Here is a 12,632-nt window from a genome sequence, read left to right as displayed (position 1 = left end):
GAACAAACCAAGTCATCCTCAGGGGCAGGACCCTGGGTAGGGCATGGGCCTGGGATTCAGCCAGACCTGGATATGAAGTGTCACTGGCCAACTCATGCTCAGATTAATTAGTATCTCTGAGCCTCAGTTTTCTCTCGTGCAAAGTGAAAGATGACTCCTATGTCAAAAGATTATGTTCTGAAAATTGAATGAGAAACTGTGTGGAAAGTGTCTGGTGTGGGTCTAGGAACAATGCACTCAGTAATGTGGGCTGATCCCAGGATGCTCCTGCCTCGGGTCCCAGAGCTGAGGGGCCAATGTAGGGACCAAGACTCTCCTGGGACCCCTTCTCCCTTTCCACCACCTTAAATCATAGAAGGTGTGAATGGAAGAGCCTGACTCCTATTTCTCTCCCATTTTACAGAATAGGAAACTGAGGCCCAGATAGGGAAAGTGTGTCACTATGACTCAATTATTATACAGAGTAAGTTCCCTTTTAAAATCAGCTGGAGTCAGAATTAAGATGGGAAATTTGTACAGGGGGGAAAAGGCTCATATATAAAATTTGAAAGCCAGTAGGACTCTTCAGGATGTATTTCAGCTGTCATTATCCCCTCCATTCACTGGAACAATTAAAAGTTGGTCTTGGTGAAAATGAAAAACCCTATGAGTTTACCCCTGCTCTTGTCTTCTCTCTCCTCTTCCTACATCCCCAAGTCACACCCCCCCCAACACTAAAGTTCAGGTCCTGTTATTGGTCAAACATTGGACCAATTAGCTTTGGAAATAGAAGTGTCAACAGAAGTGTGATTCACAGTTCATGAATTTGCTAATTGCTCTTCCTAGCCCAGGCAGAAGGAAGGGGAGAGGAAAAGAGATCTCTAAGTTTCCTTCCTTGGAGAACTTAATTCAAGTGTATGGGGTGGGCACAGCACCAGCCCACACCACAAGGCGCTGCCCCTGTGTAGTTCCAGCCCTAGCCAGTCTCCTTGGGGTAAATCCCTTCTGCTTTCTGGACCCCAGTTTCCCCATCTACAAAGTGGGAAGAGAGTATACAAAATGATTGTCAAAGGGCCTCTCAGCTAAAGCCTTCAGAGTTCTAGGAATATGTAGCTTGGCACCTTCTCTGCTGCCCTGGCTGTCTAGGGACAAGCATGGGGAGATAGGGCAGAAGTGGATCCAGCAGACACAATGGAAATGTCACCTCCTTAGGGAGGACTTCCATGATTACACCATCTAATGATGTATATTGATCTCTCCAGTTCTCTTCCCCTCTCTTGCTATATATTTTTCACACTCACATACACCTGTGGCTGCTCTCTCTTCCATTTCCCAGTTTTTTTAAATTATTTATTTATTACTTATTTATTTATTTAGGCTGTGCCAGGTCTTAGTTGTGGCATGCGGGATCTTCAGTTGCAGCATGCGAACTCTTAGTTGTGGCATGCATGCAGGATCTAGCTCCCCAACCAGGGATCAAACCCAGGCCCCCTGCATTGGGAGGGCGCAGTCTTACCCAGTGGACCACCAGGGAAGTCCCTGTTTTATATTCTTTTTAGCACTATTCAAAATGTCTTATTTATTTACTTACTTGACTATTGTCTTACTACACTTGAATGTCAGTTCGAGAAGGGCAGGGACCTTGCCTATAATATCCCAGGGCCTAGCCCAGCCCCTGGTACACAGTAGGTGCTTAGTATATCTGTGTTGGTTGATGAATGAATACATGAATGGATGAATGGATCTTGTGGGTCCATTCATCCAGGGTTATGCCAAGCATGACTCTGTGATCTGTGCCAACTCTTTTTTTTTTTTTTAATTTTATTTATTTATTTATTCATTTATTTATGGTTGTGTTGGGTCTTCGTTTCTGTGCGAGGGCTTTCTCTAGTTGCGGCAAGTGGGGGCCACTCTTCATCGCGGTGCGCGGGCCTCTCACTATCGCGGCCTCTCTTGTTGAGGAGCACAGGCTCCAGACGCGCAGGCTCAGTAGTTGTGGCTCATGGGCCCAGTTGCTCCGTGGCATGTGGGATCTTCCCAGACCAGGGCTCGAACCCGTGTCCCCCGCATTGGCAGGCAGACCCTCAACCACTGCGCCGCCAGGGAAGCCCCTGTGCCAACTCTTTTAAGAAGAGCAGGGAATTAGGGCTCTGGAGTCAGGAGACCTGGGTTCAAGTCTCACACTGCCAATTAGTAGTTGTATGACCTTAGGCATGTCACTTGACCTCTCTAAACCTTAGGTTCTTCATCTGTAAGTTGAGGATAATGATGCCACTTCTTGAGATGCATTTTTAGGAATTAGAGATCACGTATATAAAGTATCTGGTGCATAGTAGGTTATCCAAGTAAATGTTAGTTTCCTTTCTTTTCCTTCCTCTGCTGGGGCATGGAAGTGATAGGTCAAGGGTTTGGAGACTCTGGGTTTGGTTGAAGTATATTTCTTATCTATTTCTTATCTTTCAAGAGAAGGTAAAACAAAATAGCAAGCAACTGTGCTGAGGACAGTGCAAGAGACTTGCCCGAAGTCACAAAGCCAAGCAGTGGAGCAAATTGCAGGTCCCCACCCTGGGGGCCAGAGGAAGTCCCTGACCCCAGATAAGATGGAGGGAGGGAGGGAGGGGACAAGGGCAGGATCTTGCTTGGGCTGGCCTCCAGACAGAGGAAGCAGCTGCTCTAGTCTGAGAGTCAGGCTCCTGGGATCTAGTCCTAGGTTTGTCTGAGACAACCTGGTGACCTTGGAATGTAGTTTACCATTTCTAGGTTTTGGTTTCTCTGTATGTACATTGGACACATTGCTCCTTGCCCAGCCTACCTTATGGAATGGGAGTGTTAGGAGAATGATATTTAATTAATTGTTAGAAGAATGATGTTTAATTTAAAAGAGAATATTGCAGAGATGAATCAGACTCAATTTCTAAAATTTTGCCACAAGCACATATATTTAAAATAAGAAAAAAATATTAAAAGTAACAACAATAATAAGCCTCATCCCACTAGGCTCTGTAAAGTGCGAGACAAAAACACGTAAACGTATTATTTCAATAGAACATACGAAAATGTTTTGCCAACTATAAATAATCAAATCAAATTTTTAAAAAAATTTATTGAGCCCCTTCTCCGGAGCAGATGAGGAAACTGGCTTAGAGAGGTTTAGTGACTTGCCCAAGGTCACACAGGACCTGAGAAAGGTAAGAGGCTGGCAGGAAAGACTTCTACCAGCTGCCCAGGAAGCTCCTGCCACAAGACCAACACCCCAGTTACAGCTTCCCTCCAACCTCCAGCCCCATGAAGGCCCTGGGTCTGCTCAAGTGTAGTGGAAAGAGCATGCGCCCACAGATTCTATAGCGCAGATTCATCACCAGGGCCCCCTCTCACCTAATGTGTGACCTTGAGAGAGGTAGGCCCCTTCTCTGAGCAGGTTTCCTCACCCCTAAACCAAAACATTAACGCTGGCCAGGCAGTGATGTACTCAAGAGAGTACATTTAAAAAGTATTATGCTTCCCTGGTGGCGCAGTGGTTAAGAATCCGCCTGCCAGTGCAGGGGACATGAGTTCGAGCCCTGGTCCGGAAAGATCCCACATGCCGCGGGGCAACTAAGCCCGTGCGCCACAACTACTGAGCCTGCGCTCTAGACCCCGCGAGCCACAACTACTGAAGCCACTGCAATGAGAAGCCCGCGCACCGCAACCAAGACCTACGCAGCCAAAAATAAATAAATTACATAAATTTAAAAAATTGTAAAGACCCTATTTCCAAATAAAGTCACATTCAAAAAAAGAAGTATCTACCACGGTATACAAGTTTGTTACCTTTTCTCAACTCTGGAAGATTGCCGGAGAGCAAGAGGAGCACTGCGTGGAGTTGAACAAGTGGCACAATCTCTCTGGGCTTCTGAAAATAGCGTACGACCAGCACCAGGCCAGGTGATTTCGAAATTCCTTCCAGCGGGGGTGGGGGTGGGGGGGCGGATCTCAGTGGTCCGACTCCGCTACAAACTCCACAGGTCACTTCCCTCACGTCTGCCCCTGGAGGGCGCAGTCCCTTTAAATCCAGGTCCTGCCTTCCGCCCGGGCCAATCACCGAGAATAGAAGTTCTTTAAGGACCAAAGGAGGGAACTCTGCCGGAGAAGGAGGGCGGGGCAGGGGCGTGCCTTCCAGCCAATCGGAATCTTCCTGGCGACCAGTGACTCACGTGCAAAGCTCTGCTGACCAATGGTAGGAGCGTCGAGAGGCGGGGCGGTTCCCGCTGTGTGACAGCAGCCGGGACCAATGGGCGTGTCGCCCGCGGCCTATAAGAGTCGGCTGGGCCCCAGGCCACAAGCTTTCGGGTCGGTTGGTCGTTGCCGTCGGAGGTGTGCCCTGGGTTTGCCTCGCCGTCGCTGCCGTCCGGCCCTGCGCCCTCCGCGTTGGCCCCGGCCCAGCTGCTCTCCCTGCCCTCTTCCCCTTTACCGCCCCCCGGTTTCTGCCGTCGGGGCCCCGGGGCCGGGCTAATGATGCCTTCGGAAAGCGGAGCGGAGAGCCCGGACCGAGCGGCTGCACAGGTGGAGACCGCTGCGGCCTCGGCGGTGGCTACGGCTGCCCCGGCAGGCGGCGGCCCCGACCCGGAGGCCGCATCGGCCTCCCTCGGACGGCACCTGAGTAGGCTGAGTTGGCCGCAGGTGAAGCGACTGGATGCGCTCCTGAGCGAACCGATTCCCATTCATGGGCGCGGCAACTTCCCCACGCTGAGCGTGCAGCCCCGGCAGATCGTGCAGGTGAGAGACGCTGGGCGGGGATGTGGGGCTGAGGCTCTCGTGGCTGGGAGGCTCCCGGAGTCTGTTCGATTTGCTGGAAAGCTAAGGAAACAAGGCTCAGAGAAGGACAGGGGCTGTAACAAAATCGCACGACATTGATGGTAGTCCATACCCTCCTCCCCCTGCACCTCATACTCTCTCCCCACTTGACTTTCCCGTCCCCCGCCCCTTAAGGAGCCCCAATTCCGCTCGGACCATTCACCTAGGCCCTGGCTGGGAGAGGGGCGGGAAGTGGGGAGGGACCTGGCCGTGGAGGAAGAACAACCCCGCCTGCAGGGACAACAGATGCCAGGCAGCCCTGGGTGGGTAGATGTACATGCTTGAGTCCAAAACAGTTCTTTTCATCTCTAAATCGTCATCCCCGGGTCTCACCCTCTACCTCTTCCCTCTCTCAAGGTTCTAGGAGCGGACTCTGTCCTGTGTTCCCACAGCGCATGGCTCAAGAGCCCCCTCGCTAGGTAGGACAGCTGAGAAATTCCAGCAAGGACTCCCTCCCTCTCAAGTAGGGTTGTGGCAGGAGGAGATTAAGCACCAGGCCAGACCTGATGCCTGCATGCTGGAGGGCAACATCAGGTGTCCAGTTTAGGTGTTTCTCTCCCTCCCCAAGATTGGAAATGAGGGCCGAGTCTCTGGCCCCAAGCCCCACCTCTCTCCTGAGGAGCAGAAGAGAATTCTGGCAACTCCTCTCCTCTTCCACAGACTCCCTCTTCCCTTTACCTGACTCTCAACAACCCTAAAATTGCTCTTTCACCTGTTAGCCCAGGCACTGTCATGCCCTGAAATACCAGAAGATGGTAATTATTTTATGCCTTTTATAGCTGGGGAAGCTGAGGCCCCAAGAGGGGCAGCGAGCTGCCTAAGATTACCTAGAGGGGAAAATCAAACCCAGAGAATCTTGGGTCTTCCCAGGAGCCGGTTACTGCAGGTTCAAGGTTTTCCCACCTCTTCCCCAGTTCCCAAGACTCAACTTCTAGGTGTTAGCAGATAGAAGAAACCAGAAAATCTAGCCACAGTTCCTGCATATTCCTGCCAGCAGATGGACTTTCTTTCTGGGGAGGTGAACCATACAAGCCAGGTGAAGCAGGCCACCCCCCTGCTCCTTCTGCCTTAGCTTCCACAGAGGGGGAGTGGTGCTTGCTGGGGGATTACCTCGCCCTCCCTCCCAAGGAATGGGAGGGGGTGGGGACAGATTCCCCAGGGCTGACTCATCAATGGTGCTCACTGAGGCATTTCTTGGCTGCCCCACTGTCATGGGGTGATTAGGAAACCAGTTGAGGCTTTTCTCCCCTTGACAGTCAGGTCAACCTTGGGCCCCAAATGCTATATCTCTAGGACTATTGTCCCAGGCATGAGCCCAGTGTGGCAATTCACCTCTGCACCATGCAGTGCCCTGGAGGGGAAGTCCCTGCCCCTATCAGTATGGTCCAAACTGCCTTTACTGGTGTCTCCTCTGTGCCAGGCCCTGTTCAGGACACTAGGGGCATAGATGTGACTGGGACCCAGCCTCCCTGCCTTCCAGCCAGGTGGGGGAGACTGCAGGTCAATAGGAGCTGACTCTACAATGTGATAATAGTACAATGTACTATTATCCTAGACTAGGGTCAGAAATATCACAAAACAGGGAGCTGCCGGCTGTGGTGGGGAGGGGGAAGTGGCGACTTCAGAGTTGGACTGGGAGGTTGGACATCTGGCTTCAGGGCCTGGACAGTTGTCAATTCCCTTTGCTGGGCCCAGTGTCCCTATTTGTTCAATGGGGATGGGTTGAACTGCTCTCCAACGCCCCTTCTGCTTCCAGAATCCAAAGGAAACAGGTGCCTTCACCTGGTGTGAAGAAAGTCCATCTCCTGGCAGGAATCTGCAGCCGGCAGCTTCACAAACTATTCGGATATGTGTGTGTGTGCGTGTGTGTGTGTGTGTGTGTGTGTGTGGCAGGGCGTGAAGGTACTGGTTTTGCGTGTGTGTGGTGGGGGGTGCTGGTTGTTGATTTTGGGCTTCTTACTAGTGCTGAGTTGTCCAATGGTTCAAGAATTGGAACCTTTCTCCCTCTCTACCCCCACAAGGTTTTCCTACAGCAGTGATCTGGGCAGTTAGAGATGCTATTCTTGCTTGTCCCTGGGCTAGAGGAACCCACTCTCCTGTAGGAAGCCCCCTGCTCATAGCTCTAGGAGGACTGGTTTTAATTAAGTTCAGCCACTTATTGGCTGTGTGACCCTAAACAAGTCCTTTGCCCTCTCTGGGTCCAGAGGATTGAATTAGACTCTGATCTCTCCAGCTGCAGCTAGAGGGCCTGCATCAAGTGGCTCTGGATTCAAGTTTTTTAAGCCTGCTGGCTGACAGCACCTATGGTCTCCCTGCAGGTCTCCTCAGCAGCAGCCTGGGAGCAGAGTGGTTTGGGGGAGGGCCTTGGCACAGAAGAAAGGAAGGTGCAGCCACTGCCCTCTCCATGGCTGGAAAGTCTGATTCAGGAGGCTCCAAGCTGCCCTGCAGTCGTTGGGTGTGGCGGTATCTGGGGACTGCCTGCCAAGCTGGCTGTAGTCACACCTGGGAAAGAGACAACAGCCACTGGCTGGCTGGCTGGCTGACACAGCCGGCCCCACGGCCTGACACAGGCGATTTAACAAGGGTACTCCTACCTACTCACCAGGCCAAATGCCATGCCCTAGGGTGGGCATCAGCCTGGGAGCAGGAGCTGGCGCTGAGTAAGGCCCAGTCAGCTCTAATGGGACTTGGAGAGGGGGCTGGTCTACTCTGCAGGTCTGCCAGGGTCCTTAGGACAAAGTCTTTGGCCCAATTCTCCCCTTGGCCTACATGGGCACAGCTGCCAGCTGCCAGAGTGTGGGTTAGAAGTCCCACAGGCTGGACTGCAACAACTGGCCCCTTACTTCCAGCCTCCCCCGTCTGCCTGGCCAGGCTTCCCCAACCCCCACCCTCCTGCTCCCTAGCTACTCTGGCCCTGGACTTCAGTGATTGGAGGGTTGCCCTCACTTTGAAATTTTGAAAGGGAGAGAGGATTAGAACCCTACTTTCTGGCCTCTGCTCCTTCCAAACCCTGGGTTGGTAATGTGGTAGAAAGAAGATAGACTTTGGAGTCAGCCATACCTGGATCACCTCTGGGTGATCTTGGGCAGGTAACTTCACTCCTCAGTTTCCCCATCTATAACTTGGAGATTTTAAAGATCTATTCCCCATAGATTCTGGTAAGAAGGTCCAATGCCTGGCACCCAATAGGTGCCGAGCCAATATTCCTCTTCCCCTGCCCCAGCTGCCTGGCCCCGCAGGTCCCTGATGGCCAGATGTTTCCCCACCCCCCATAGTCATGATAATACCTTCCCCTAGTCAGGGTCCTCCTCCTGGAAGCTTTCTGGAGGGAGCCGCCCGCCTCAGATTGCCCCACTGCAGCTTGCCTCCTCAGCACTTACGTGCATTCTTTGTAGTAATACCCTGGGAGGCCAGAAGAGCAGCCGGGTCTGGAGCTGACTTGGCAGCAAGGCGGGGTTGCAGAATCCCTCAGGGTAGGAATGCTGCCTGGTCACTTTCGGTGTGTGAAGTACTCTGGGCTGCTGAGAAAACTGAATGTCCGGGTCCAGGGATTTTGACCCATCCCCTCACCCAAGAGCAGGAAGAGTTTGGGTTTCAACTTCCAGCCCTGCCATTTCTGAATGGCTTCCTCTCTGAGCCTTAAGTGTTTTACCACTATAAGCCTCAGTTTCCTCATCTGTAAAATTAGTCTAATATTTGCCTCACTGTGTCCTTGTAAAGGTAAATGAATGTGTCATAGTCAAAAGAGCACGCATGGACTTGAGAATCCAACTGTCCTGGGTTCTAGTCTCAGCCCGACTACTCTCTGACTTTGGACATGACCTCTCTGTGCCTCAGGTCCCCCATCTGTAAATTGGAGTAATAATACTCAAACAGGATTATTGTGAGCATTAATGTAGTAATGCATGTGAACAGCCAATTACATTCCCAACACATTTGAGCAGTTTGCATCATGTCTGGCACAAAATGAAGTGTTTTACTTGCAGTTTTAGAGAGGTGGAATTGCATACTGGTTAAGACATGAACTCTGAGTTTAATTCCCAGCTCTGCATTCACCAGCTGTGTGACTTTGGGCAAGTTACTTGGCCCCTCTGTGCTTCCATTTCCCCAGCTGTGGAGTGGGAGTAATAATACCCACCTCACAGAGTCACTGTAAGATTTACGTGAGTTTATATCCTAATGTATAAAGTGCTTAGATCAGGACCTGGCATTTAGTAAATTCTATGCACGTATGTGCTATCATTATTGCTGAGTCATTCCTCCAAACGGGCCACTCTCTAGATTAGGAAATAGAGGTTTAGGCTTAGAGATTTAAATGATTTTCCAAAGGCACAACAGCTGATTAGTGGTCAACAGTGGTTGATGTCACTGTGATTATTACGTGGAAGCCCACAGCGGACCCCAGGGGCCCTAGTCGCTGATACCTCTCCCTCCTGCCATCCCCTCTGCAGGTCGTCCGCAGCAGCCTGGAGGAGCAGGGACTGCGCGTGCACGGTGTGCGGCTGCACGGCTCGGCCGCCAGCCACGTGCTGCACCCCGAGAGTGGCCTGGGCTACAAGGACCTGGACCTGGTGTTCCGCGTGGACCTGCGCAGCGAGGCGTCTTTCCAGCTGACCAAAGAGGTGGTGCTGGCCTGCCTGCTGGACTTCTTGCCGGCCGGCGTGAGCCGGGCCAAGATCACACCCCTGACACTCAAGGAGGCTTATGTGCAGAAGCTGGTGAAAGTGTGCACAGACACGGACCGCTGGAGCCTCATCTCGTTGTCCAACAAGAGCGGTAAGAACGTGGAGCTCAAGTTCGTGGATTCGGTCAGGCGCCAATTCGAGTTTAGCGTAGACTCCTTCCAGATCCTCCTGGACTCCCTGCTGCTCTTCAGCCAGTGCTCCTCCACGCCCATGTCCGAGGCCTTCCACCCCACGGTGACAGGCGAGAGCCTGTACGGGGACTTCGCCGAGGCCCTGGACCACCTGCGGCACCGCGTCATCGCCACACGCAGTCCCGAAGAGATCCGAGGGGGCGGCCTCCTCAAGTACTGCCACCTGCTGGTGCGGGGCTTACGGCCGCAGCCCAGCACCGACGTGAGCGCCCTGCAGCGCTACATGTGCTCCCGCTTCTTCATCGACTTCCCGGACCTGGCGGAGCAGCAGCGCATGCTGGAGCGCTACCTCGAGGCCCACTTCAGTGGGGCCGACTCGGCGCGCCGCTACGCCTGCCTGGTGACGCTGCACCGGGTGGTCAACGAGAGCACAGTGTGCCTCATGAGCCACGAGCGCCGCCAGACGCTGGGCCTCATCGCCACGCTGGCGCTCCAGGCGCTGGCCGAGCAGGGCCCGGCGGCTGCGGCCGCCCTGGCCTGGCGCTCCCCAGTCCCTGACGGGGTCGTGCCCGCCACTGTCAAGTACTACGTGACCCCCGTGCAGCCTCTGCTGTCCCGGGCCCACGCCTCCTATCCCACCTGGCTGCCTTGTAACTGACTCAGACCCTGGCCAGAAAGGACTAGGCCTCTCCAGATGGAGTGGGGCCTCCAGAAGTGCATGGAGAACATGACCAGAGACAGGCAGCCCGTGCCAGGTAGCCCAGCACTGCTGCAGGGTTGGGCCTTAAACTGAACAGACCAGACTCCTCCCCCGAGTGAAGCCCCTGTGGGCTGAAGGCCAAGCTTAGGTTCTTGGTAAATGGACCTTTTGGTTATTTGCACTACACTTTTGGACCAGCATGATTGTGGGGTGCAGGGGAAATTCGTCTTGGGGGTCAATTGCCTTCAGGAGACAAAGACTGTTTGGGATGGTAGCTTCAATGCCTATCATCTCAGGTTGATTTCTGTGGCCTAGAAAGGGTCTTTTTTGGGTCGGCCAGCCCACAGTGTAAAGAGCAGCCTCCGAGGGCCTGCAGCCCACACAGTGGCTAAAATATGGTACGTTATGGGAACTACTCACTTTGGGTCGGGCTGGGCCACTAACTAGGAGGAGGGAAACTGAGGCATGAGGCAGATACCTAGGTTTGGAAAGGGATAGGTTTAGCTCAGTCCCCTAACACCCCTACCCCGAGCTGTCGGTTGAGGTGTGCGGTGGACAGGAATGAAGCAGCCTGGGGTGGGACACAGCCCATGCCCCTGCTGGGGTACAGCCCCCTTCCCCCATGTCCTGAGGAGCCCTCCTGCCTGGGAGCTTGTTCTCCAGAAGGTGCTGGGTCCAAAGTAGCCACAGTCAAGTGCTCCCACCCCACTGGCCTGGTTACAGGGTCCTTACATGGGGGAGGAGAGCCACTCCCCACTTCCCTTCCATTCCCTTTGTATTTGCTACTATTTAGCACTCTTAACACCTGCCAATAAAGATTGTCTACACTGAACCTAGTACCATGCTTTCTCCTGGGAGAAGGACCTTCCACAGTCTGTGGGATCTGTGGCTGCTTCCCCCAGCCTGAGTCTGGCTTGTATTATGGGAGGGGACATTTGGAGGGCAGGGTCTGAGTCCTGGGCTGTAGCTGGGGAATGCTCCTCCATCCCCCAACACCAGCCCAGCTTGGCAACTGTCCTAGGAGCCCCTGTCCACACAGGTGTGACTTGCCCCTGGACATCACCTCAGCAAGTCTCTTGCTAAAGAGCAAATATTTCGGGCTTCCCTGGTGGCGCAGTGGTTGAGAATCTGCCTGCCAGTGCAGGGGACATGGGTTCGAACCCTGGTCTGGGAGGATCCCACATGCCGCGGAGCGGCTAGGCCCGTGAGCCACAATTACTGAGGCTGCGCGTCTGAAGCCTGTGCTCCGCAACAAGAGAGGCCGCGATGGTGAGAGGCCTGCGCACCGCGATGAAGAGTGGCCCCCACTTGCCGCAACTAGAGAAAGCCCTCGCACAGAAACGAAGACCCAACACAGCCTAAATAAGTAAATTAATTAATATTAAAAAAAAAAAAAAGCAAATATTTCAATGTTTCCTCCCTGGAGTCCTAATGACCCTGGACCTGGCCTCACACTCCAGTGCTTAGGGCTGCTTGACCCCAGCCCTGATCACCCTTCCCTAACCCTTCCCAGGAAGCAGGTGGAGAACAAGCAGGGTGAGTCTGGACTGGAGACCCCCCCCCCCAGTGGTGGCAGCTGGAACTGGGGGGCTTCTAGGGCCCTCAGAGCCAGAGCTGAGGCTTGGCCTCCCTGCTGGGAAAGGCTCCTTCAATGCTCCAGCTTCCTCTCTCACCCCCTACTGCTGATGGACACACTCTGGCTTGCTCTAAGCAGGTCCCCCAGAGGGGCAGGGACTCTCCTTTCCAAACGCAGCTGGGGCCATGCCTGGCTGTCTGGGAGTGAGTGCCAGCTGCCAGCCATAAGCTCTCAGGGAGGCTGATGCCTCAGGGCATCAGCCAGTCACAGGCCTGGACGCTGCCCACTGTTTACCCAGCCTCTTTGATCCAAGGATTGCAAAGTCCTTAACATATTCAGCCTCATTAGTGGCCTCTGAAGTGCTGGCTTTGATGGTTCCAGCCAGGGTGGAAAAAACAAGGCCGCAGAGGAGGCCCCTGGTCAGCTGGGTGAGTCCAGCCATCTCACCTGCTCACTGGGTCCCTGCTGGGCTCAGAATGGCTGGAAGGATGAGTGGAAAGGCTTTCTTTGCTTGGTGACTGAAAGCAGCCTCCCACCCCACGCTGGCCGTGCCTACCCAACTAGGGTCCTGGGATGGGGGACTAAATTTGTCCCAGCTCCTGCTTTGGGCATGAGGGGAATGCTCACAATATAAGCACACAGGCCTAGCTTGTTGGGGTGGGTGGGGAGTGGGGTTCACCTGGACGTGCTCGTTTCAGAGGGGAGAGAGCCAGAAACCCACGGCATAT

The 12,632-nt window shown here is 53.6% G+C and overlaps 1 protein-coding gene across 1 annotated transcript; it reads left to right on the top strand.

Moving 5' to 3' along the window:
• Positions 1-4,318: 4,318 nt before the first annotated feature.
• TENT5B (terminal nucleotidyltransferase 5B) lies at positions 4,319-11,165 on the top strand. Its single transcript, XM_068537815.1, has 2 exons — positions 4,319-4,734; positions 9,264-11,165. The coding sequence occupies exons 1-2, from the start codon at positions 4,471-4,473 to the stop codon at positions 10,284-10,286; spliced, it is 1,287 nt and encodes a 428-aa protein (XP_068393916.1). The 5' UTR covers positions 4,319-4,470; the 3' UTR covers positions 10,287-11,165.
• The last annotated feature ends 1,467 nt before the right edge of the window (positions 11,166-12,632 follow it).

This window comes from Eschrichtius robustus, chromosome 3 (assembly GCF_028021215.1).
Source record: "Eschrichtius robustus isolate mEscRob2 chromosome 3, mEscRob2.pri, whole genome shotgun sequence".
NCBI classification, from domain to species: Eukaryota; Metazoa; Chordata; class Mammalia; order Artiodactyla; family Eschrichtiidae; genus Eschrichtius; species Eschrichtius robustus.
Note: the sequence above shows the minus strand (reverse complement) of the source record. Positions and strands in the feature narration are given on the sequence as shown.